Genomic DNA, 24,951 nt, shown 5'->3' with positions numbered 1-24,951 from the left:
ACAATCTCTGTCCAAACACTTATAACTTGCAGGATACACCCCACATATCGAATTTGTGATTTAATTTGTAACCAGTTGTCAGTTGAGAGCTGGTGATATTGGTAAATATATTGCTCAAGTATTTAATTTTCTATTCAAAATAATGAACAAGTTAGAATTGGATTTGTGGTTGGGATCTAGAGTTGCCCATTTTTCACTTTCAATGGAGTGGCTTTACATATCAGTTTAGTTGCGAGATCTGAATAGCCAGTTCTTCGTAACTACTAAATACTCTGTCCTAATGGGGCTAGGATAGAAAAATGAAATAAAATTGTGAGCTGGACCTGGAAAAGGAAAATTCCTCTATAACAGAATAAATTAATAATACTTGTCCCAGTTGCGGAGTTACACTGTCCGTCTGAGTTAATTCTGCCTGAACATTAATGGACATTTTAAATTAACACTTACACCCCTCCACTTAGATTTTTGAAATGTACAGACAAAGAACTAGAGAGACTGCTCCAAGAACCTAGAATTTCAGCCGCACACAAGCCAACAGCGATGTTGAGGAGAATACTTTGCAGACCAGAAGAACGAACTAAGCTATTGGACAAAACCGATATGGTCTGTAAGATGCAAAATGGGGACTGCAGCAATTATTACTTTGGCCAAATTGGGTGAAGACGATCCACAAGGATTCACAAACATCATCTGGATGTCAAGTGGCATGATCAACTCTCCCTAGTCTCTACTCGTGAGGATCGAGAGGTGCACAAAGTCAACTGGGCATTAGTGGAAGTCACGGCGCAGGTAAACACTCGGCATGCTAGAGAATTCCCAGAAGCATGACTTTCTGTGAGCAATTCGGTAAACAAACACACAGACCTCAATCCTATTTATGAGCCAATGCGGGAGAAGTTCCAGACCAAAGCACACAAAGTTTGCCACACAACCAGTCAGCAACGTCGTTTCCTCCCCACATCACAATTGAGTTTCCGAAATGACAACCGATCAGCTGATAAGTATATAAAGCCCAAGCACTTGGAGGACACACCATAATTAACGGTCCACCGATGATGTCCCTTCGTATGGTGATGAAACGTTGGCAAGCAAATTGGCAAGATCGGAGAACAACTCAACCCAACCACAGAGAGATACTGTACAGAAACAGGCCTTTCAGCCCACTGCGTCCATACTGAATACTGATTTTACACTACACCTATGCGACCCCATTTTATATCCCATCAGCGCCTCCCCAGATCCTGCCTCTCACCTATGCACTAAGGAAATTTAGTCACCTGCTAGCTGACCATTTTTGCACACTTTTGGGCGATGGAAGGAAACCAGACTACTTGGAGAACATGCAAACTCCACACCGACAGGCAGAAGTGGTTGGGATCGAACCTCGGGTCAGTTGCACAATAGATGCACCAGAGTAAATGAAGTAATCTCCCCAATGGTGCTATAGCAAGGTGAAAATATATAATGAAACTGAATAGCACCATGCCTTTAGTGCAAAAGGGGGAGAATATTTGATCAGGATAGTTTGACACCTGCAAAACAAAGTGAAAAACCCAGAGTTAGCCCAAAAGTAAACAATCCAAAGGAACACTGCATACCCACAAGGTGACACCAAGAAAATACTGTCCACATACTAACTAAAAAAAAACCCTCCTTATTTTTAAAAACGAACCCTGGTTTTGACATTAAGATTGTTTAATGTCATTTCCTGCCCACAAGTGTAAGAAGAACAAAATAATAGTTACTCCAGATCTGAGGCAGCACAAAAAAACACACTGAAGATAAAGAACACAACAATAATAATAAAACACAATAAACATAATATGCCTAAAAGATAGCTTCTATGCATAGATTGATTGTATGTCCATATAATGCCACTAAGCTGTAGATAAGGTGACCGATGGGAAATAATAAAGTAGTGGTGGAGTTAGTGGGTGGAGGTGTTGATCAGCATTACTGTTTGGGGAAAGTAATTGTTTTTGAGTCTGGTGGTCCTGGTGTGGATGCTACATAGCCTCCGCCCTGAAGGGAGTGGGACAAACAGTCCATGAGCAGGCTGTGCGGGATTCTTCATGATGTATCCAGCCCCTTTTCTGGCATCTTGCTGTATATATGAGCTTTGATACAGCTTTCCGCAGGGATTGCTCCCTATGCGACTCCCTTGTCCATTCGTCCCCTCCATCCCTCCCCACCAATCTCCCTCCTGGCACTTATCCGTGTAAGCAGAACAAGTGCTACACATGCCCTTACACTTCCTCCTTACCACCATTCAGGGCCCCAAACAGTCCTTCCAGGTGAGGCATCACTTCACCTGTGAGTCGACTGGGGTGATATACTGCGTCCGGTGCTCCCGATGTGGCCTTTTATATATTGGCGAGACCCGACGCAGACTGGGAGACCGTTTCGCTGAACACCCACGCTCTGTCCACCAGAGAAAGCAGGATCTCCCAGTGGCCACACATTTTAATTCCACATCCCATTCCCATTCTGACATGTCTATCCACGGCCTCCTCTACTGTAAAGATGAAGCCACACTCAGGTTGGAGGAACCCCACCTTATATTCCATCTAGGTAGCCTCCAACCTTATGGCATGAACATCGACTTCTCTAACTTCCGCTAATGCCCCACTTCCCCTTCGTACCCCATCTGTTACTTATTTTTATACACACATTCTTTCTCTCATTCTCCTTTTTCTCCCTCTGTCCCTCTGAATATACCCCTTGCCCATCCTCTGGGTTCCCCCCCCCCCGCTTGTCTTTCTTCCCGGACCTCCTGTCCCATGATCCTCTCATATCCCTTTTGCCTATCCCCTGTCCAGCTCTTGGCTCCATCCCTCCCCCTCCTGTCTTCTCCTATCATTTTGGATCTCCCCCTCCCCCTCCAACTTTCAAATCTCTTACTCACTCTTCCTTCAGTTTGTCCTGACGAAGGGTCTCGGCCTGAAACGTCGACTGCACCTCTTCCTACAGATGCTGCCTGGCCTGCTGCGTTCACCAGCAACTTTTATGTGTGTTGCTTGAATTTCCAGCATCTGCAGAATTCCTGTTGTTTGTGTTTGATACAGCTTGTTAGGACGCTCCCTACTGCTCGTCTATAGAATGATGTGAGCATGGATGTGCAAAGACCAGATTTCTTCAGCAAGGCATATCAAGGCAGTTTAGGAGACTCATCTTCAATCCAATGAGTTGCTTCACCTCCATCATTTATAAGCACTTCCAGCTTCACTTAGAGTCTGCTAGATCTGCAGAAGTCTGAAGCCAACTGCCGTGGCTCATGTCAAGCAGAAGCATCTGTGAATAAATCTTGCAGGCTCATGTGACACAAAGATCGTTGATATTTTTACCACCGATGATTAGATTAGATTAGATTATGAGAACACTCAGTCCTCATTTATTGTCATTTAGAAATGCATGCATGCATTAAGAAATGATACAATGTTCCTCCAGAGTGATATCACAGAAAAACAGGACAAACCAAAGACTAACACTGACAGAACCACATAATTATAACATATAGTTACAGCAGTGCAAAGCAATACCATAATTTGATAAAGAGCAGACCATGGACATGGTAAAAAAAAAAGTCTCAAAGTCCCGATCGACTCCCGAGTCCCCGATAGCAGGCAGCAAAGGGAGAAACTCCCTGCCGTAAACCTCCAGGCACCAACAACTGCCGATGCCTTGGAAGCACCTGACCACAGCCGACACTGAGTCCGTCCGTCCGAAAACTTCGAGCCTCTGACCAGCCCCTCTGATACAGCCTCCCGAGCTCCATCCTCTGCCGAGTGCCTTCGACCTCGCCCCAGCCGCTGAAACAAGCAAAGCCGAGGATTCGGGGCCTTCTCCTCCAGAGATTCCGGACCACACAGTAGCAGCGGCAGCGAAGCGGGCATTTCAGAGGTTTCTCCAGATGTTCCTCCGTACTCTCACGTCTGTCTCCATCAAATCAGAATTGTGCACGGTACCCTACTTAACAAATGACAGACATCACCACCAGAGTGGCCGCGCGCAGTGCCATCTTCTCCTCCTCCCTGAACTCAATCTATGCACATTCCTCCCAAACGTTCAAGGTAAAAACTTGTTCCTTCAACAAATACAAGTGCAGTTGGATATTTGCCCATGGCACAGCAGCCGAAATAATATGGCCATATTTCCATAAAATGATTAAATCCAATCGTTCAGCTGGAGTTATCTTTTAGCACCGCATTTCACTACTGCTGCTGTTAAATGTATAAAAAAAAACAAACAAAGGACTAATAAAATCCAGAGCAGCTTTGAAGAACATTTTTATTGGAAACAAAAGTCACAAGTCACAGTGTTCGCCAAGAAGCCGCAAGAGAGAAAAAAAGTTAATCTGCTTGGAATCATTCAAGAGCCCAGAGCCTGCCAAAGAATGCAATCCTAATCCCAATTGAGCCAACTTATTTTTATAAGGAAGTGTGCCACCCGCTCACATTTATTACATACACATGCTGTATGTAACTCTAGCTCATAACCTTGTCACTAAATTAATTCACAGCTAATCATACCACATTGTATTGCTGTTAAAGTGCTTTAATTCCCGCTATTAGAGAAAGGCACTGCTCGGAAATGAACATCCGACATCTTCGAAACAGAATTAAAGCTGGCAATTAGAAAGAACACTTGCACTTGAGAGAGTAAAAAAAGATTTTGGCCTGGTCATTCATTCCCTGGTTGGTAACAAGTGATAGGTGACGTTATCCTTCACGGACATTACCCTCCCCAGCATCCAGGACATTTTCAGGGAACGATGTCTCAAAAAGAGGGCATTAAGAACTCCCATCACCCAGGACATATCGTCCTGTCGTTTCTCCCATCAGGAAGGAGGTACAGGAGCCTGACGGCACACACTCAACAATCCAGGAATAGTTTCTTCCCTTCCACCATCATCTTTCTGAATGGACATTGAACCCATGACCACCACCCCACTACTTCTCTTTTTTCTTTTTCCATTACTTATTTACTTCAATATTTAAAAAAAACTCACTGCAATTTACAGGTTTTTTTATTATTATGTATTGAAATATACAGCTGCTGCATAACAACAAATTTCACAACATAAGCCAGTGATGTTAATCCTGATTCTGATATGGAATACCAATTTGTATTGAAGTAATGAACCTCAGGTAACATATGTAATAAATTTACTTTGACCTTGAACTTACGGAAATGATCAGTCTCAATCATTTATCCCTTACAAAGTGATGTTAACATTTGGGAGAGTAACACGGGAAAAGTAGCTTCCTCAGGTATGGAACTATACGTTTGCCGTGTGCAGCACTGGGGGGGGGGGTTAAATTTTAAATTCAGGATTGAGGCCTGACAGGCAAGTCCAGTGTTTTTTTTTTGCCCTTGAGTTGGTGGTGGTGGTGCCCAACTTCTTAAACACAATATTGTTTAAAAGAAGGTAGCACACGACCACCACCTCAAGGACATTTAAGAGTTGGACAATAACAACTGGCTTTACAGCCATACTCAGATCCCCAAAATAAACAGCTACTGCATGCAGATATTTCAAATGAAATATTACACTCTGTGCTCCTCCAGGGGAATGCAAAGGGTCCTGTGACATTAATTCTGAAAGTGCCATTGGATTGTTTTCTGGTGTCCTGGCCCATACTTACCCACATCAATGTAAACAAACGATCCATTAGTTATCGCATAGATGGCAGCTTCCTGTACACCATCTCTCTTCTGTGGTTCTGACCCTAAAGCAGTGTCCAGAGGTCAGACGTGATTCTTTGGCTGTTAAACGTTTTAGAAAATCCCAAGGTAATGAAAGGCTCTGGATTTCCACTTCCCAGGGGAAACAAGCTGTTTAGATAGCCATAAGTAAGTTGTCCAATATCTTTGTTCTAGTGTTAACCCCAAAGTAGAAGCAAAGGTCTGGCTGGTGATTTCCTGATCCTCAGCTGTAACTTCAGCGCGAATCATTTGGTCGCTAACAGGAATTCATGGTAACTGTTACAATTGGTCGAAAACAGCTGTTTATAACATATCCTTTTGAGGTGGCCAAGGTATGTGGGAGACACTTCACAGAATAAAGTTCAGAATAAGGGTAAGAGGCAGGAGGTGCTTTAGATTATATCGTAACTGTGGGCAGAAACAGTTTGAACTGCACAGTAGAAACATAGAAACATAGGAAATAGGTGCAGGAGTAGGCCATTCGGCCCTTCGAGCCTGCACCGCCATTTATTATGATCATGGCTGATCATCCAACTTAGAACCCTGCACCAGCCTTCCCTCCATACCCCCTGATCCCCGTAGCCACAAGGGCCATATCTAACTCCCTCTTAAATATAGCCAATGAACTGGCCTCAACTGTTTCCTGTGGCAGAGAATTCCACAGATTCACCACTCTCTGTGTGAAGAAGTTTTTCCTAATCTCGGTCCTAAAAGGCTTCCCCTTTATCCTCAAACTGTGACCCCTCGTTCTGGACTTCCCCAACATCGGGAACAAGCTTCCTGCATTTAGCCTGTCCAATCCCTTTAGGATATTATACGTTTCAATACGTTTCAGGGGTATGTTTTGTAACTTCAAAACATTAAATTCAAGGGAAGACACGAACTTTGTCTTACCTTTAGTGAGGTGTGCATGCATCAAGTGGTAGCGTGATGACGTATGCAATTAACATATTTATACAAACTGTACATACAACCTATAATGGATTATTTAATTGAACAGGAATGCTTAATCAAACTAGATTAATCAAGAGTAAAAGAGCTTTGACCATCGGCCAATCTGGATACTGGAAGTTTTGAGAGGAGCAGACTTTCAATCAGTTCCATTGCCCGAGGATAACAGGCAGCAGTGGGTCGCTGCAGCGAAAAGGAGCTTTGACTAACGACCAATTTAGCAAATGAAAGGAAGGCAGTGGCGAGCGCAGTGACCATAGTCAGAGTGGACAGAGTCAGACCTGTGATCTTGAAGCTGCAGCTCTTTGAGGCTTTAGTGAAGAGAGACTTCACTCAGAGAAAGCAAAGATAAGAAAAGCACAAGGTTAAGTTTTTTTTCTCATTCCCTTCTTCACACTTGCTCATCTGGGACAGTGGGGATGCCAGGCAGGATAGTGGAATGCTCCTCTTGCGGGATGTGGCAAGGCAGGGAGACCTCCAGTGTCCCTGATGACTATAACTATGAGAAATGCATCCAGCTGCAGCTTCTAACACTCCACATTCAGGAGCTGGAGCTGGAACCGGATGGACTCTGGATCATTTGGGAGGCCGAGGGGGTGATAGGTAGGACATATAGAGAGGTAGTTACACCCAAGGTGCAGGACACAGGAAACTGGGTGACAGTCAGCAGGGGGAAAGGGGTTAAGGAGCCAGTGTGGCGTACCCCTGTGGCCATCCCCCTCAACAACAAATATATCAGTTTGGATACCATTAGGTGGAAGTGGGGGGGATGACCTAACAGAGGAAAGTCACAGTGGTTGTGTCTCTGGCAATGAATCTGCCTCTGTGACTCCGAAGGGAAGGGGTGGGGGGTGGAGAAGGGGCACGCTGTGTTGATAGAGGATTAGTTAGTTAGGGGAATGGACAGGAGCTCTTGTGGGCGAAAACGAGATTCCCGGATGGTACGTTGCCTCCTGGGTACCAGGGTCCGGGATATCTCTGATCGAATCCTCAGTATACTTAAGTGGGAGGGTGAACAGCCAGAAATTGTGGCCCGTGTAGGGACCAATGTCATGGGTAGGATGAGGGACGGTGTTCTGCACAGGTAGTTCATGGGGTTAGGTGCTGAGTTAAAGAGCAGGACCTCCAGGGTTGTGATCTGAGGATTGTCAGGATTTCTACCCGTGCCACGTGCTAATGAGGTCAGAACTATGAAAATTATACAGTTTAACACATGGCTAAAGAGTTGGTGTAGGAGGGAGGGCGTAAGATTTTTGGACCATTGGGCTCTCTTCCAGGGAAGGTGGGACCTGTACAGAAGGGATGGTTTGCACCTGAACTGGAGGGGGATTAATATCCCTGCGGGAAGGTTTGTTAATGCTGCAGGGGGAGCAGGGGTGGGGTGGGGGGAGATGTTTACACTAGAGTTGCAGGGGCACGGGAACCAGAGTGCTAAAAGAGTTAGTGGAGAGGTTGGTAAGACCTCAGACGACGTTAGGAATGAAAAGGTTAAGCATGGCGCGACTCATGTCCGGAGCTGCCTATATTTCAACACAAGAAGAATTGTAGGAAAGGCGGATAATAATGCTGAAGATGAGGTAGCTGGTTTACAAACAGAGGCAATGTGTAGTGAGGAGGGGCTGTTGATAGGGCAAGATTGCCGTCAACAGGATGAGCTGTAACGTAAAAGGCGGGCAAAATCAACAAGGGTGAGTACAGGATTGAAAGTGTATTTGAATATGCACAGTATACAGAATAAAATAGATTCCTTTTGTCTACATGGTGTAGATTTTGCCAGGATACTGACTCACCTGCAGTTGGACCTTCCAGATGCAATCAATTGAAACACTTTGACTGCACACAGTGATGTCCATTTAACTAACTATGTGACTTCTAAAACCAATTGGCTGCACCAGTGATGATTTTGTGTGTTATATTAAAGGGAGGGAATTCTTTTGCAATCAATTATTTTGAGTTTTATATTTGTAAATTAATTCCAATCACATTGTGGAGATCTGTTTTCACTTTGATACAAAAAAGTCTTCTTCTGTTGATCAGTATCGAAAAAAGCCAAACTAAATCCATTGTGATACAATGTTGTAAAACGATAAAACATGAAAACTTCCAAGGGGAAGTTTTATACTTTTTATAAGACCTGTATGTGCCTCAGACTTTTGCACAGTACTGTATATGGTAACATATATGTACTTTAATAATAAATTTACTTTGAACTTTGAACTTAAATGGCAGGACAGTGCTAACTGCCTGGAGCAGCTCTCAACTACAGAGCATGCTGAAATGACAAAAAGGTTTCAATGATGGAGCACACCTCAGCAGAGCATCAATGTTGCACAATCCAAGAAGGACTACATGGTTTCTAAGCCAGTGAATCAAAAGGCACCTACCCATCTTTTAAATAGGGCACAGAGGAGTTTGGAGAGTTCTGACTCTCTGCTCCACCACCACATGCACCCCTAACCTCTCAGCTCCACGCCTCTGCCCTAAACATCTTGAGGTTGTGCAGCCACTTGATACTTTAACCCAGAACTACAAGGCTTCTCCTTCACACTTTGACCAGAATTCACCAGCCCAGGAGAAGGAGGCCTAGACCTCAAAGTGGGCCCGGATCTCCAGCCGGCCTGTCTCTGGTTGGTTGCCTAGAATCCAGTCCAGGAGAAAATCCACCCCATCCTTTTGAAAGTAAATGGAATTAATTTCTGCTTTTTGCGATTGCTTAATTTGCTTCTTGTTAAAATTACGCTCAATCATTTAACACGGCTGACCACCAGTTAACAGCAATTGGGCTAAGCAGAAAGAAAGAGTCTTTTTCTCCAAGCTCAGAGGAAGTGTGCCAAATTAGATAACTAGAGAGCACAGTAGGGGTCTACACGAGTTGCTCACAGAGAATGAAGAACAGGAATACCACATGGAATCCCCTACCCTATAGTTTCACCCCTGTTGAGCGTGGCTCCTTGCAGAGGAGGCAGGATCAGAGAATCACCCTTCAATCTTTCCTTCTTTAAGCCTTGATGTGTGTCAGGAGCCCATGGAGCATGCAGGGTTAGTATATTTGTTCCCAATATGATCTAAGAGATGCCAAGTATTTGCATAGTGGACCACGTAAGGTCATCTCAAAAGACCTTACATGGTCCACTAACACCACAACAATAGTTAAGAAAGCACAGCAATGCTTGATTTTCCCTCAGGACGCTGAAGAAAGCTGGTCTACCTGAACAGACGCTGGTGACCTTTTACCGCTGCACCATAGAGAGCATCTTAACATACTGCATCTCTGTGTGGTATCTCAGTTGTACAGCAGCTGATAGGAAAGCACTTCAGTGGATGGTCTCTAGCACACAGAAGATAATCGGGACACAGCTCCCAGCCCTGGAGGACACCTACTGATCTCGCTGCCTAAGGAAAGCTACAAGCATCTGTAAGGACAATACACACCCATGCAATCATCTGTTTGAACTTCTTCCATCTGGCAGATGTTATAAGATTTTCTATGCCCGCACTTCCAGACTGAAAAACAGCTTCTTCCCCAGAGCTATAATTGCTCTGAACCAATCGATCAAGCATCATCCATAAATTTGTTACATTGCTACTTTAATACTGGCTTTATGGCTGTCATGCATCTGAGTTGCGCTTTTGTACTGCTGGACATTGCTTATTCTGGCTGGTTATTTGATTTTATCTATTGTTTATTTATTTCATTTGTGGTTTTATAGCATTGAGTATGAGAGTTGCAAACTCATTTTCGCTGTACTGGTGCATGACAAATTGTACTATGCAATGACAATAAAGGTATTTCATTTCACTTCACAGTAAACTTATTAAGCAAACTATTTGTGCATTTTGTGTGAATACATATCAGAATGAGACACTGCAACTGCGGGCACAAAGTTTTCTGGAGAGATAGCCGCAACGATACGGAGGAAATACAATTTTAGGTCCATTCCTGCAATGGACCTCCAACGCGAGAACGGCACGCAAAGGAGAAGGAAATGGAAAGAAGTGGATTTCTGTCCAAGAAGTACTGAGAGTAAATGCACTTCAGTGTAAGGATCAAGTTACAGCCAGCGGGATTATCGTAACGCTCCAACTCAGAGAATGAGAACCTGCTTTTGCCTGCATGGTCTGGCCCGTTCAGTGCCAAATCACTACTCCCTTCTCATTCTCATTTGAAGTTTTGATGTTCGCAAAGACATGTAGGAGAAGAAATAAACCAGAAAAGGGTGAAAGGTGGATAATTATTTTAAGGTGTGCTTCACTTCTCAAACAATAGTTTAACAACAATGGTATTTTCTGGTAACATGTTGAATGAATTTCAGGAAATCGCGGACCTTGCATGGAGGATTGCAAAATGTGCAGTCAAGCCAAGGGATCTGAGCAGCTTCCTTCCAGGTGGATCAAGTTAACTTTCTGAGATTGACGGAGTTGTGAACTAAAATGCAGTCGTTGAAGCCTTTTTTTAAAAAAAAAATTAGTTAATTAGCGGAAGTGATTCATTTTGGGAAGTCAAATCTGAAGGCAGGATATAGACTTAATGGCAGGGTTCCTGGCAGTGTGAAGGAACAGAGGAATTTTGGTGTTCGTGCCCATAAATCCCTCAAAGTTGCCACACAAGCTGATAGTGTTGCTAAGAAGGTATATGGTGTGTTGGCTTTCATCCGTCGGGGGATTTAATTCAAGAGCCGTGAGGTGATGTTGCATCTCTATAAAGCCATGGCTAGCCCACACTTGTGTTCAGTTCTGATCACCTCATTATTGGAAGGATGTGGAAGTTTTAGGGGTTTTCAGAGGAGATTTACCAGGATGCAGTCTGGACTAAAGGGCACGTCTGATGAAGACACGTTGAGTCAACTAAGGCGTTTCTCTTTGAAGTGAGGGAGGATGAGAGGGTACAATGGATAGTCAGAGACTTTTTCCCAGGACTGAAATGGCTAATACAAAGTGGGGAGGGGCATAATTTTAGGGTGACAGGAGAAAGGTATGGGGGGGATGGAATGTCAGAGGTAAATTCTTTACATTAAGAGTGGTGGATGCATAGAACATCCTGCCAGAGGTGGCAGTAGAAGCAGAAACATTAGGGGCATTGAAGAAATTCTTTGATGGGCAAATAGATGATAGAAAAAAGGAAGATTATGTAGGAGAGAAGTGTTAGATTGATCTTAGAGTAGGTTTAAAGGTTGGCACAACATTGAGGATTGAAAGATATAATGTTCTATAATATGCTATAATGTTCTATACGTTCTAATAGTTTGGCAATTAATGCAGACCTTTGGGATGGAAAGATGTTCCCATTATGTATATATACTGCCAGATGATTGGTTGGGAGAATGCAAGAGCAAATGGACCTATTCCTGCCTTCTGCCACCAATGCTATTTGGTACCACATGTGCCTTTAAATTATACAAGGTTTTATGTTCGAGTCATCATCATCATTGTGGGCCATGTCATATGATGTGGGCGAACCATGATGATGATTGTTCTTGACAAATTTTTCTATAGAAGTGATATGCCATTGCCTTCTTCTGGGCAGTATCTTTACTAGACGGGTGATCCCAGCCATTATCAATACTCTATAGAGATCATCTGCCGGACGTCAGTGGTCACATAACTAGGACTTGTGATATGCACCAGCTGCTCATACGACCATCCCATGGCTTCTCGTGACCCTGATCGGGGGGCTAAGCAGGTGCTACACCTTGCTCACAGGTGACCTGCAGGCTAGCAGAGGGAAGGAGTGACTTGCATCTCCTTTGCTAGTGACGTATCTTCACCCGGCACGCATACAGCAGCTTCTTGAAATATTGCTGCAAATTAGGCAATGCCTTTTGTGCTAAAAACACACTGACGATTAGATAGTACAACTTAATGTTGGAAACTTTATTCAGAAGTCATTTGTTATGTCTGTAAGAGGCTGTAATTGTATACGCCTAATACCGTCCTCACATGAGCAAATCCTTGAACTCTGTGCAAGGAATGTGGAAGCATGTGGGGCCAGAAGCATTTAGAAACAATGCTGGGTTGCTGTGAAACTACGGGGATGAGGGCAAGAGGGTATTTAAGTAGACAAGGACAATAGCAAAGTCAAGAGTGGCAAACTGCCATTCAGATGATTGAAAACCATGTTTCTAGAAGTCAAATTTTCACAGCTATCTTCCGAATGGTTCTAATATTTTCAGTCTCTCATGCTTTCACCATGACCGAGAAAGAATTCAAACGGGATTTGCCTGTGTCTTTTATTGGAAATTGGATATTCCCCGAGTTATCACTCAAAAGATAGTCAGTCACCTGTAGCATGTGGCCAATGTTGGATTGGTGCAAATAGAACCTCAGCAGGTGTGACCACATTCACAAGAATCTCAAAAATAGAGAAAGAAGACAGGGAGAGAGCAGCGTAACAGACTTTCCCCTGGATGAAATAGATCAAGCACCGACACATTTATCCTTGGGTTGTTTCATGCACAGAGTTTGGATCAGCACGGTTCTTCCAACTGGCCAATATCCCTCAACTCTGCTTGTAATTACTGCAGGCTCCAATAGATGAGAGGGCAATGTAGGAGTGAAGAGTTAGATTGATCTTAGAGGGGTGATGAGGTTGGCACAATGTCCTGGGATGAAGGGCCTGTACAGTGTTGTCGTTCTCTATGTTCTGTGCTTGACTTCTAAAATTACAGAAAAATACGTCAGCTTCAGAGTTTTCAAAACTGATAAAACTGCAAACAATTGTGACAAAGTTATCTTATATTTGTCCCAAGAAACTAGATAAGTTAGTTAAATTTAAAAAAAATATTTTTTTGTACTTCTTTCTCTAATCATCAAATTATAATTTCTGGTGGACAGTATTTAAGGTGAAGAGCAAAGCTTCTGACCAAGGGATGGCATTGAGACAATTTCCCGATCTTGATGACTGGACTGACTGATAAATGATAGATTCATGTGTGTAAAAGATCTAATTTTAGGTTTATTAATATCTCCTTTTCAAACACTTATGGCCTATTTTACTGAAAAAAAAACCTGTGAGATAACTTTGGTTGGCAGCAAAATTACAGTTTGTGCTTATAGTGGACAGAGACAGCCAGGCCAGATGGATGGAAAGGGCAGGGTGTCGGGAGCACAGGCGAGGGTCGGGCCAGTTCAGCTCGCAGCTTCACGATATTTACTCGGCTCCGCACTGCACCGACGCTGTGGCTGTAGCTTGCTCCGGCTGCTCTGGGCACCCTGTCTATGGACTCACTTTTCCTCCGAATGCTGTTGCTTGCTTTTATTGTTTACACAGTTTGTTTGGGTTTTCTTTTTCATTGGGTGTTTGACAGTCTTTTTCTATGGTTCGTTTGGGTTTCTTTATTTTGTGGCTGCCTGCAAGGAGATGAACCTCAAGGGTGTATAATGCATACACACTTTTGATAATAAATGTACTTTGAACTTTGAAGAAGAAAATTAGACCAAGAGCGTGGGAGCTCTCTGTAATGACATGCTGGACTGCACTCAGAATGCAATTCCACTTCACTTACAAATCGTCCAGTTCAAATTCTTTGCCTACAAAGCTATGATATTTTACTTGATGGAATGAATGCATTAAGAATCACCAAGCGTGCTTCAATAAACTAAAATCACAAGAGCAAAGTCTTCAAGTTGCTCCGTTGTAAGGCAAGTTCCTCTTTACCTTCAGTGACTTACTGATATTGCTTGTCTAACAATAGGAATGATCCGGTAATAATTATTTTATATCTGACGTTCTCGAAGTGCTGTAGGTCAGTCTTTACTGGAGAAACAGATATTATGGACAAAAAGACGGACAGCACAATCAAACATTCAAAGTATATTTATTATTAAAGTATGTATACATTCTACAATCCTGAGATTCATCTTCCTATAGACAGCAACGAAGCAGAGAAACACTGTGGGACCCCTTCAAAGAAAACATCAAGCACTCTGTGCGCATAAAAAAGAGAACGAATCATGCAAATGGCAAAAAATGAGTGAGAGTCACACGGAATATAAAACATCAAACCGCAGAGTCTTTGAAACAATCTAGGAATGTTCAGTTTAGTTCAGTTCAGTTCAATTTAGCGTCATGTTGTTCGTTGGCTGCTGGCCACAGGGCCAGTCTGTCCCGAAAATCGCACAAAATAGCGATAAAAAAGGAGTAACCAGAAGCCAGAAACACATCATTACATGAACGCCAGAATCCAATCCACAAATCATGTCGATTAAACCATGCCCAAGACCCAAGACTCTGGCACCATCCTCCCACAGCTTTAAATCACCTGCAGCTTTAAAACTGATAGTCAAGATCTGAGTTATATAGAACAATGAAGAATCATCCCATATATTCAAAATTGGCAGCTCATTCGTGGTTGTTGGTGATTCATGTAAAAATTCTTCCTCTTCTTCCCGCCACCCATCTTCCCTTACCTCCACTGAAAAGCAGCTGGTACTTCACCTACTCTCAGCCCATTTCAGTTGGGATTCCATCTGGAGCTCTTCCATGTTCAAGAACCTGTTCACCATGTTCACTGCTCCCAACGTACATGAATGACCTAATCTAATTCATCACTCTGACATGTTTGCATTTTTATTGATAGTTGAAACATTTCGAAATGTTGCCTAAACTCAGCCACAATACAAGATAATATTTCATGCCAATTGTGTTGATATATCTTCTTCTTCTTGGTCAGGGTCTGCAATAGGCCCTTTGCGCCACGCCAGCCAGCAATCCCCTGATTTAATCTGAGCCTCATCACGGGACCATTTACAATGACCAGTTAACCAACCAACCAGTATGTTTTTGGACTGCGGGAGGAAACCGGAGCACCCGGAGGAAACCCATGCAGTCTCGGGGAGAGCGTACAAACTCCTTACAGGCAGTGCCAGGAATTGAACCCAGGTTCAATGTTGTGCTAACCATTACGCTACCAAGGGCAGGGGTTCCCGACCTGGGGTCCACGGTCCTCCCTTTTAATGGTATGAGTCCATGGCATAAAGAAGTTTGGGAACCCCTGTTATAAGACCATAAGACACAGGAGCAGAATTAGGCCATTCGTCCCATTGAGCCTGCTCCGCCATTCAATCATGGCTGATCCTTTTTTTTCCCTTCTCAGCCCCACTTTCCAGCCTTCTCGCTGTGACCTTTGATGCCATGCCCAATCATGAAGGTATCAAGCTCTGCCATAGAGACACCCAACAACCTGGCCTCCACAGCTGCCTGTGGTAACAAATTCCACAAGTTCACCACCTTCTGGCTAAAGAAATTTCTCCGCATCTCTGTTTTAAATAGACGCCCCCTCTATCCTGAGGCTGTGCCCACTTGTCGTAGACTCCCCCACCATGGGAAACATCCTTCCCACATGTACTCTATCTAGGCCTTTCAACTTTTGAAAGGTTTCAGTAATATCCCCTCTCATCGTTCTAAATTCCAGTGAGTGCAGACACAGAACTATCAAATGTTCCTCGTATGATAACCCTTTAGTTCCCAGAATCATACTTGTGAACTGCCTCGGAACCCTCTCCAATGCCAACACACCTTTTCTTCAACGAGGAGCCCAAAACTGTTCCCAATACTCAAGGCAAGGCCTCACCAGTGCCTTACAAAGCCTCAGCAACACAACCCTGTAACACCACTGATGTCTGACTGCATCTTGATTGTGGGATCCACATGCAGTATAGAGGGAACTTACTGCAGTTCTCCAGCACAAATACTGGGCAATATAATGTGCTAACTGACCCTATGCCAGGTGACGAGGAAAGTCTGCGAGTGAGTAGATAAGCATCATGCAATTGAACTATTTTTAAATAACTGAGTTCAGACATAAGTTTATAATTCTTAACCTTTTGTCAGGTTTGATGAATAGCTAGTCAGGGAAGTGGATTAACTATCTGTCAATTTTTTTTTTCCCCCAGCGGTTCTTCCCCCATCCATATGGCAGCACTGCACCAACTCTTTGCACGATCTGCTCATTAGCAGCTGGCGAGGTTTCAATCTGCAAAATAACAAAGAGATACTGATGAAAGAGAAACCTGCAGTTGTAAGGCACAATGCTAAGCACAGGTGGGCCTGCCGTTGTAGTAACTTCTGGCCTGCTAATTCTTTCAAGATAAAAGTAAAGAGAAGCATTTGTAATATTTTTTTTTTACTCTTGCCCTTCCAAGCGAATGAAAGTAGTTTTGTTTCTTTCTTGTCACGGTCAAACTGCGTGGCAGATCACCTTTCATTTTGATTCTAACTACACGGAAGCCGCAACAGGAGCCATTCGAGTGCGGACAATGTGGCCACCTGCTCCACGAGTGGACGGCGCGCACGGGGCTGTGGGGCCTGAAACAATGGAACGCGTCACTCCAAAATGTCATCCTGATCTTTTGTGTACTGCCACTTGTTTCTCCATTTGGCATGCCAGGCTAACATCGGCCGGGTTGGCAGACCGTGAATTAAGCTTTCCAAAACAAGTAAAAGGAGGCCTGCATAATGTTATCCCTGGCACTCCAGTTTCCATTATGGCACCACAGAAATTCGGGCAGGTGGGGCTCGTCAGTCGTGATTGGCAGGTCACCCAGGGGAAGGAAAACTCTGCTATCAAGCCTCCACTGTCTTTCAGCTATTCCCATTATGGGGAAAGCTTCTGGAGTAAACCCTGAGGAAAAATCCAGAGCTGGAGTCCCTACGTTGAGTTCAACGCTGACTGGCAACTCCAGCGTTGCTGCTGGTACCAAACTGCATCAGTCGCTGCCATTCCTTTAGATTCATCAGCTGTGTGGAGAGGGTGAACCTGCCACATGGGCAACAGCTTGTTCCCCATATCGTGCTGCCCTGGCTTGCTTATCATGTGGAGAGCTGGGAAGCAACATCCATGGTCGACCTTGATCAATGGGCAGAAATTGATGCTGGTTTAAAATTATGTGTAAGACTTTTCCGTGAACGGTGACTTTGAAAGATGACTAAAGGACAAGCACATGGCCTATGTTCACTCATTAATAAGGGTTCACATTTAACATCTTCAGTCTGTGTTTTGAATGGACTGAAACCACAGGCAGAAGAAATAATTACTGAAGAGCAGGTTGGACTCAGAAGTGGAAGAAGTACAGAACAGATATTCAACCCCTGAGTACTGTGCGAGAAATACAACCAACACCAACAGGACACCTTCCATGTGTTCATAGGCTTCAAGAAGGCATTCGATAGGGTGTGGCATGATGCGCTCTGGGCTGTAAAGGAGGGATACAACACAAGCCAGAAGCTGATCCAAACCATCAAGCAGCTCTACACCAGTGCTAGCAGTGCGGTACTTGTTCAAGGCACAGCTGGAGAGTGGTTCCACACATCAGCTGGAGTCTGACAAGGCTGCCTCCTTTCACCCATGCTGTTCAATATTTTCCTGGAGCAAACAATGACAGATGCCCTGGAAGACCATATAGGCACAGTCAGAACCAGAGGACAGATCATAACCAACCTCAGGTTCGCTGATGACACTGATGGGCTGGCAGGAGGTGAGGATGAATTGGCCTGCCTTGTGAAGCGCCTGGATGGTACATCTACCAGATACGGCATGGAGATCAGCACAGAGAAACCCAAGCTGATGAGAAACACCGAGGAACCAATCACAACAAAATTTAGTCCGTGGACAAGAACTAGAGACGGTCAAAGGGTTCAACTATCTTGGCGTCACCATCAACCAAGGGCAGCCCAAACAACAGCAATGCTGGCTGAACTAAAACCGGTCTGGAGAGACATTACGATCGCTCTCAGATCCAAGTTGAAACTCCTGCATGCACTTATGCTCCCCATCTTTTTGTCTGCATGTAGATCATGGACTTCGACAGTGGAACTGCAAAAGAAGATCCAGGCAGTAGAAATGAGGTGCTTCAGGATGCTGTTCAGCATCTCCCATACCGACCATGTCTCAAACGATGAAGTACAAAGAACCATCACCCAGCACGTGAGACACATCGAAGATCTACTGTCCACAGTAAAGAAGAGGAAACTGAGATAGTACGGCCACATTACAAGATCAAATGGACTCTCAAAGACCATTCTCCCGTCCAGCAGAACTTTGTCGATTGCACTTACAGCCCTTGTAAATCACAGCATTTTCAAAGTTCAAAATAAAATCATTATCAAAAGTACACACATGTTACCATATACTAAACACAGGATATTATGCAGATATTGAAAATCCAGATTAATACACACAAAATGCTAGAGGAAGTCAGCAGGCCAGGCAGCATCGATGGAGAAGAATAAAGAGTCGATGTTTCTTGTGAAGGATCTTGGGCTGAAATGTTGGCTCTTTATTCCTCTCCATAGTGGCTGCCCGATGTGCTGAATTCCTGAAGCATTTTGTGTGTATTACTGTATCCTGCCTTGAGATTCATCTTCTTGCATTCATTTATAGAAAAAAAGAAATACAATAGAATTTCTGGATCTATCTTCTCAATGACATGGAACTAACTCAGATGCAACTTCCTCCTGAAGAAAAATTTCAAAATCATCTAGCCCTCTAAGTGTTTAGTTCTAATTATCGGAATAATTGCCTGATAATATGATGTCTGGAAACTATTAGAGATAATTTTATTTATTGTCAGTGCTCCTTAACAGCAATGTCCTTTGGAGAGCATCTTTAAGGTACACAAAGTTCACTCAAATGGTCATTCAACCATCGTGAGCACTCATGAATAGAGCCAAATGAGACAACATTACTCTGGGGTCAAGGTGAAAAACACAGTACCAACAGTCACACACAGCACAAAGCACATGCAACACATACAAGATAGCAAGCATATACTGGTATTACAGCCACGCAATAAAGAAGTTCAAACTCGGGCCATCCATCTGCAGTCGACCACAACAGGGCCTGTCTTCTGCTGAGTGAACACTGGGGGGCAGCACTGTCTCTGGTCTGGATGCCACACCATACTGCCCCTGGTGGAGTGAACCGGCTCCAATACCTCTCTGTTGGTGGCTGTAAACAGGTGACACCATGGCTTGAGGTCTAGTCCCTACATATGCAAGATTACTCAGATGTAGGACTTTGATTTGAAAAGCATGACTAACCTTTGTTATCTGGTGGATTTAATTTCAGGTATTCCTGGCAAAAAGTAAACCAAGCAATATGTAGTAAAAATCCACTCAAATGTATCCATTAATCCAAATCAAGACATGAATTAACTATAAAAACCTCTCTGTTTGTGTATAAGGTTGGTTCACAACTCAAAATCAAACCATGATTTTTTTGTAACAGATATGATGCAAGTGATTAAAAATGTGGAATAGCTTGCCACAGAGATCTTCTATGAGCACAACTTGACATTGAACACACATTATTTATTATTTCAGCTTTCATGCTTGAAATAAAATTTGCTATTACCCTTAGTGTTTGCAGAGTGTCTTTCAGTGGTCCCTACCTAGCTCACTTCTGCCTACTGATTTTTGGCAGTATGAGATGATTATATTGCACCAGCACCTCTTCTGACGCACATCATCGTCCTTGAATTATCCAACATGCTGTACTGGGTTCTGTGATGGTATTGAGCTTGCTGACTGCAAAGGTTGTCAGCTCAAACAAAGGTCTTAAGCACTATTGAATATAACTAGCCACAAATACTCTCGCTAAAGCATGTGTTCCCAATGTTTTTATGTCACGAACCATTACAATTAACTGAGGGTCCATGGACCCCAAGATGGGGACCCTTACACTAAAGGGAGATTCTACTGTAACTACTCAATCTTCAAAGACTAGTTTACTTCCCTAAATATTCTCTGCAGCGAGATTTAGCTACCAATGTCCACTATTTGAGTGGTGGGTCCACTCCTCCTGACCAGGAGAAGGTATTTCCAATTAACAATGTAGCTTAAAACACAGTTAATTTATTTACAGTGATAAAGGTTTGAATCTGCACATTCTTAAAATACATTTAAAATTCACAGCAGATTACTATTTTAAATATTTATTTCTCAATTACAAACCCTTTCTAAAACACAAAGCATTTCTTAAACCCAGTGGATTTCTAAAGCACAGGTACAATTCCTATAAACTGAAAGGACACACCATGTTGTGTATGAGCAAGGCATTCGTCACAGAAACCGAAGCTACAGGAATGGATTCTTTTCATCCCATCTTCCTATCATTCTTCTTGATGTTGTTCAACACCTCCTAATAAACCTGAATTGCTCTCCACATTTATGTCCTTCTTCTACCAGTTGGGTGACTTCATACACATATGATATTTCTTCAGATGCCAACATAAATGGTATAAAAGCATTTTGGAGACATAGTTCTTTAGCTACCTTCCATTAATGGTATAAAGCTGTGAAGCTAACTTCCTTGATCACGTTAAACCTTCCAAATGTAAACACATCATTGTTATTAATATGCTAAATAATATTATCCATCTTTTCTACAAGTTTCCTTGAATCAAGTAACTTAAGAGTCAGCTTCTCTGTTTGAAAAACCCGAATTAAACAACCCATTATCTTATACTGCTTCTTGAGCAGTAATAAAGCAGGTGCAGTGAGCTAAATCTTACTTCTTGCAGACAGAAAGACAAAAATATCCACAAAACTTGATTGAAAAGCTGTTCTTTAGATAATACTTATTTTATCCTCAGGGTGATTAGTGCTTGCCATTTACATTTCAAGAACTGAAGATCAACTTCCCTTCATGACCAGAAGTCAAACAACTGTTAGTTGGAGGTTTACTTACATCTGTTTGTGATCTGACAGCAGACACTGTGTTTAGAAAGCAAGATTGGCAAACAACCAAGAATGACAAAGAGACCAAGAAGTGAATATCCATCACAGTTGGCAGAAATTTCCCGAAGGGCCATATAGGCCTACTCCACACTGTATCACAAAAGAAACTTCTTGAAGCAAGGTGTGTCATCAGGCTCCTGTACCTCTTTCCTGATGGTAGCAATGAGAAGAGGGCATGGCCTGTGTGATGGGGGTCCTTAAAGATGGATGCTGTCTTTTTGAGGAATCATTTTTTGCAGGTGTCTGAGATGCTGGGGAGGCTTGTACCCATGATGGAGCTGGCTGAGTTTACAACTTTCTGCAACTTTCTGCGATACTATGCATTAGCTTCTCTGTACCAGACCGTGATGCAACCAGTTATCATACATAGTCCATCTGTAGAAACGTGCGAGTGTCTTTGGTGACATACCAAGACTCCTCAAACTTCTAATGAAATACAGCCGCTGTAGTGTCTTCTTTGTAATTGCATCAATATGTTGGTCTTACTGACTTTGAGTGCATGATTGTTGCTGTGACACCTCTCATCCAGCTGATCTATCTTGCTCTTACATGCCTCCTCATTACCATCTGAAATTCTGTGTCTCACTTTGTTTTACTATTTGCCATTCATCCAGTACGGTCCTACTAGAGCAAAATATTGTTTTACCTGTAAGATTTATGATGTTCCTTCAGAAAGTTTTATGATCCACAGACTATTTCAATAAAATCTCATACAGGATATTTTTCATAATTTTGCCAACAGGATTTGCTTTGCAATACTAATCAAAACAAGCTTTGGGTTTGTGCATATCAAATAACATTTTTTTGTCACAATACAATTTGCTTCCACTGCACTTGTGCCTGCAAAAGCAAAAGACAGCACACCTGAATATTTCAACATTGTGGTTGAAAATGCAGACAAGCCGAAGTCACTTGACCCAAGAATTCAAGATGTATAACATGACACAAGCCGTAATGCTTCACAGAGTTAAATCGCAGAAGTGCTTTTCTAGTACTTGTCCCAAGAATGGTCTACATTAAAGAGGGTTACAAGTCCTCCTCATCTGCCCTCTTTCTAGTAAGTTGTGTGATTTGGGTTTTTTTTTGCACGTGAGGGGGATTGATCTTTTTCTTTGAACAGGTTCTCTTTGGTTTCTCTGGTTCGTGGCTGTCTGTGGAGAAGGGTTGTATGATGCATACATGCTGTAATGATAAATGTGCTTTGAATCTTTGAACCAGTGGAACTTGCTTTACTCTGTACCTTACCAAAATGTTCTTGCTGAACATTCCGTAGAATCATAATGATGCACATTCTGGTCCAAAATAACCAGCACATATCTATCGATACAAATCCCATTTATCAGTGCTTGATTCGCAGTCCACTGCGCTTTGCTAATTCCAGATACTTATCCAGATATCTTGAGGTTACCTGCCTGCACCACTTTCTCAGGCAGTGTGCTTAAGTAACACTTTGCCTTTGATCAGTAATGCCAAACGCACGGTAGAAGCGGAGAGGTATACAGTATATGTTCATTCACATACTTCATCACATGTAAAATCAATTTTGAATATCCTCTCTCAAATAGTATTTCAATCTTTTCTGGTGTAATGAAAACCCTTCTTTCCTAATAAACACACCATGTCATCTTTGGTGAACATTTCTTCTAATTCCTCCATTTCATGGAGACTTATTCTGAACTTGGCCCCTCTGCGGAAACGCACCAGGCATGCCACAAGCTGCCCTCGGCATTTAAAAGACTTTCGTGGAACCGTCTCAGCTGAGGGGCAGTGCAAGATGGAATAGAGCATCCAAAAATGGAATGGTTTAAACTAAACAGGTCAACGGTTGCAGCTCCAACATTTTAATACTACGCAATCTACAGTTGAAAACAAACAAAAATATTAAAGAACCATATGCACTAGAGATTCTGCAGATGCGGTAAATCGTGAGGAATACATACCATGTACTGGAGGAACTTACCAGGTTAGGTAGCATCCATGGAGGGGAACAGACAGTCAATGCTTCAGGCCAAGACCTCCCCCCGAATGAATGGCCTCAGCCCGAAACACTGACTGTTTATTCTCCTCCATAGATGCTGCCCAACCAGCTGAGCTCCTCCAGCATTTTGTGCGTGTTCCTTCATGAACCATGAACAAGCTTCTCCCGTGCAGTCAGAAATGTGCCAAACTATGACGAGAATAATTTTGTTCAAAGGATTATTTAATTACTTATTGAGAAACAGCATGGAACAGGCCCTTCTGGGAGGAAACCAGAGCACCCGGAGAAAACCCACGCATTCCCCCGGGAGGACTCCTTACAGATGACATTGGAATTGAACTCCGCACTCCAACGCCCCCAGCTGTGATAGGTATCGTGCTAATCACTACACCACTGTGGCGCCCACATCCTGCAGTCAGCTCACCTAAACACAAAACAGATTCGAAAGGAAACATGGCACGGTTTGTTATTACTGACCTTTTGGCCCCCTAGTTCCAGGTACCCCTCGAGCTGCTGGAGCTCCTCGCAGCTTAAAAGCATCTTCGGGGGCTCCTTTAACTGTGAGGTGCCCGTGACTTGTGAACAGAGGGCTCACTGGCTCTGCGGCTGCCAGTAAAGCAACCTGGAATGCGAGGAAAAAGTTAGAAGAACATTTGTGGGTGTTATTTGTAAGCCCAAGGAAGGCTGCTTACATGTACACAGCTAGAAGGCACACGTAAAAAAATCTGTAAAGTGAAGATGCCTTCAAAAACAATGAAAAGTTTCCAAATGTCAAAAAGTTACTACTAAGAGCAGTAAACAACTAAATCGAAACAATATTTGGTGTGACCACCTTTTGCCTTCAATTCTCTTAGGTACATTGTCATGCCTTTGCATCAGAAAATTGCCTGATAGGTTGATCCAAGCATCTTGCCACAGTTCTCCTGCAGTCTTTGGCTGTCTGACTTGATTCTGGCTCTCCAGGTAATCCCCGACAGCCTCGATGTTGCTGAGATCAGAAACCATATTAAAAAAATAGCGTACCCAAGACTTTTCCAGAGGACTGCATCTTACTGTAAAATGCTTTTAAAATGTGAAGCTTAAAATGGAAATGGAACCAAGATCAGATTAAATCCCAGGCTTGTAATTTAGTCATGATTACAACATAAATCCTCTGATCTGGCAGCTAAAGTTGATCTTGACGAAAGGAGAATGAATGATTAACCCAGGGTGAACCAACATGTTTGTGCTGGAGCTTAACTCCAACTGAGGTTTCATTTTGATCTTATCTTTCTACACGTTTCTTAAAATTTATCTGTTTTAAGCAAGTTTAAATCTTGTTCAACAACATTTATGGACATTGCTTCATAAATTATTCAGAGGAGTTGTACCCTTTATCTAAATGCCTTGTGCAAAATGTACTTATTGCATTTTTGAATGGGGCTTCTTGAACTTAGTTGCTTTAAGAGACTTGGGAGTCCTCATACAGGATTTCCAAAAGGTTAATTTGCAGGTTGAGTTGGTGATGAGGAAGGCAAATGTAATATTAGCATTCATTTTGAGAGAATTAGCATATATAAGCAAAGATGTAATGTTAAGGCTG

At 43.0% G+C, this 24,951-nt stretch overlaps 1 protein-coding gene across 1 annotated transcript in view; it reads right to left on the bottom strand.

Annotated features, from left to right (window-relative positions):
* Positions 1-24,951, bottom strand: part of emid1 (EMI domain containing 1) — a 438,363-nt gene that overhangs the window by 103,413 nt on the left and 309,999 nt on the right. Inside the window, exon 6 of the mRNA XM_063034463.1 lies at positions 23,847-23,991. Within this exon, the coding sequence (XP_062890533.1) occupies positions 23,847-23,991 (145 nt within the window). The remainder of the gene's footprint in view (positions 1-23,846; positions 23,992-24,951) is intronic.

The sequence above is a fragment of the Mobula hypostoma genome, chromosome 27 (genome assembly GCF_963921235.1).
Source record: "Mobula hypostoma chromosome 27, sMobHyp1.1, whole genome shotgun sequence".
Classification (NCBI taxonomy): Eukaryota; Metazoa; Chordata; class Chondrichthyes; order Myliobatiformes; family Myliobatidae; genus Mobula; species Mobula hypostoma.
This window is presented reverse-complemented; position numbering and strand designations above follow the sequence as displayed.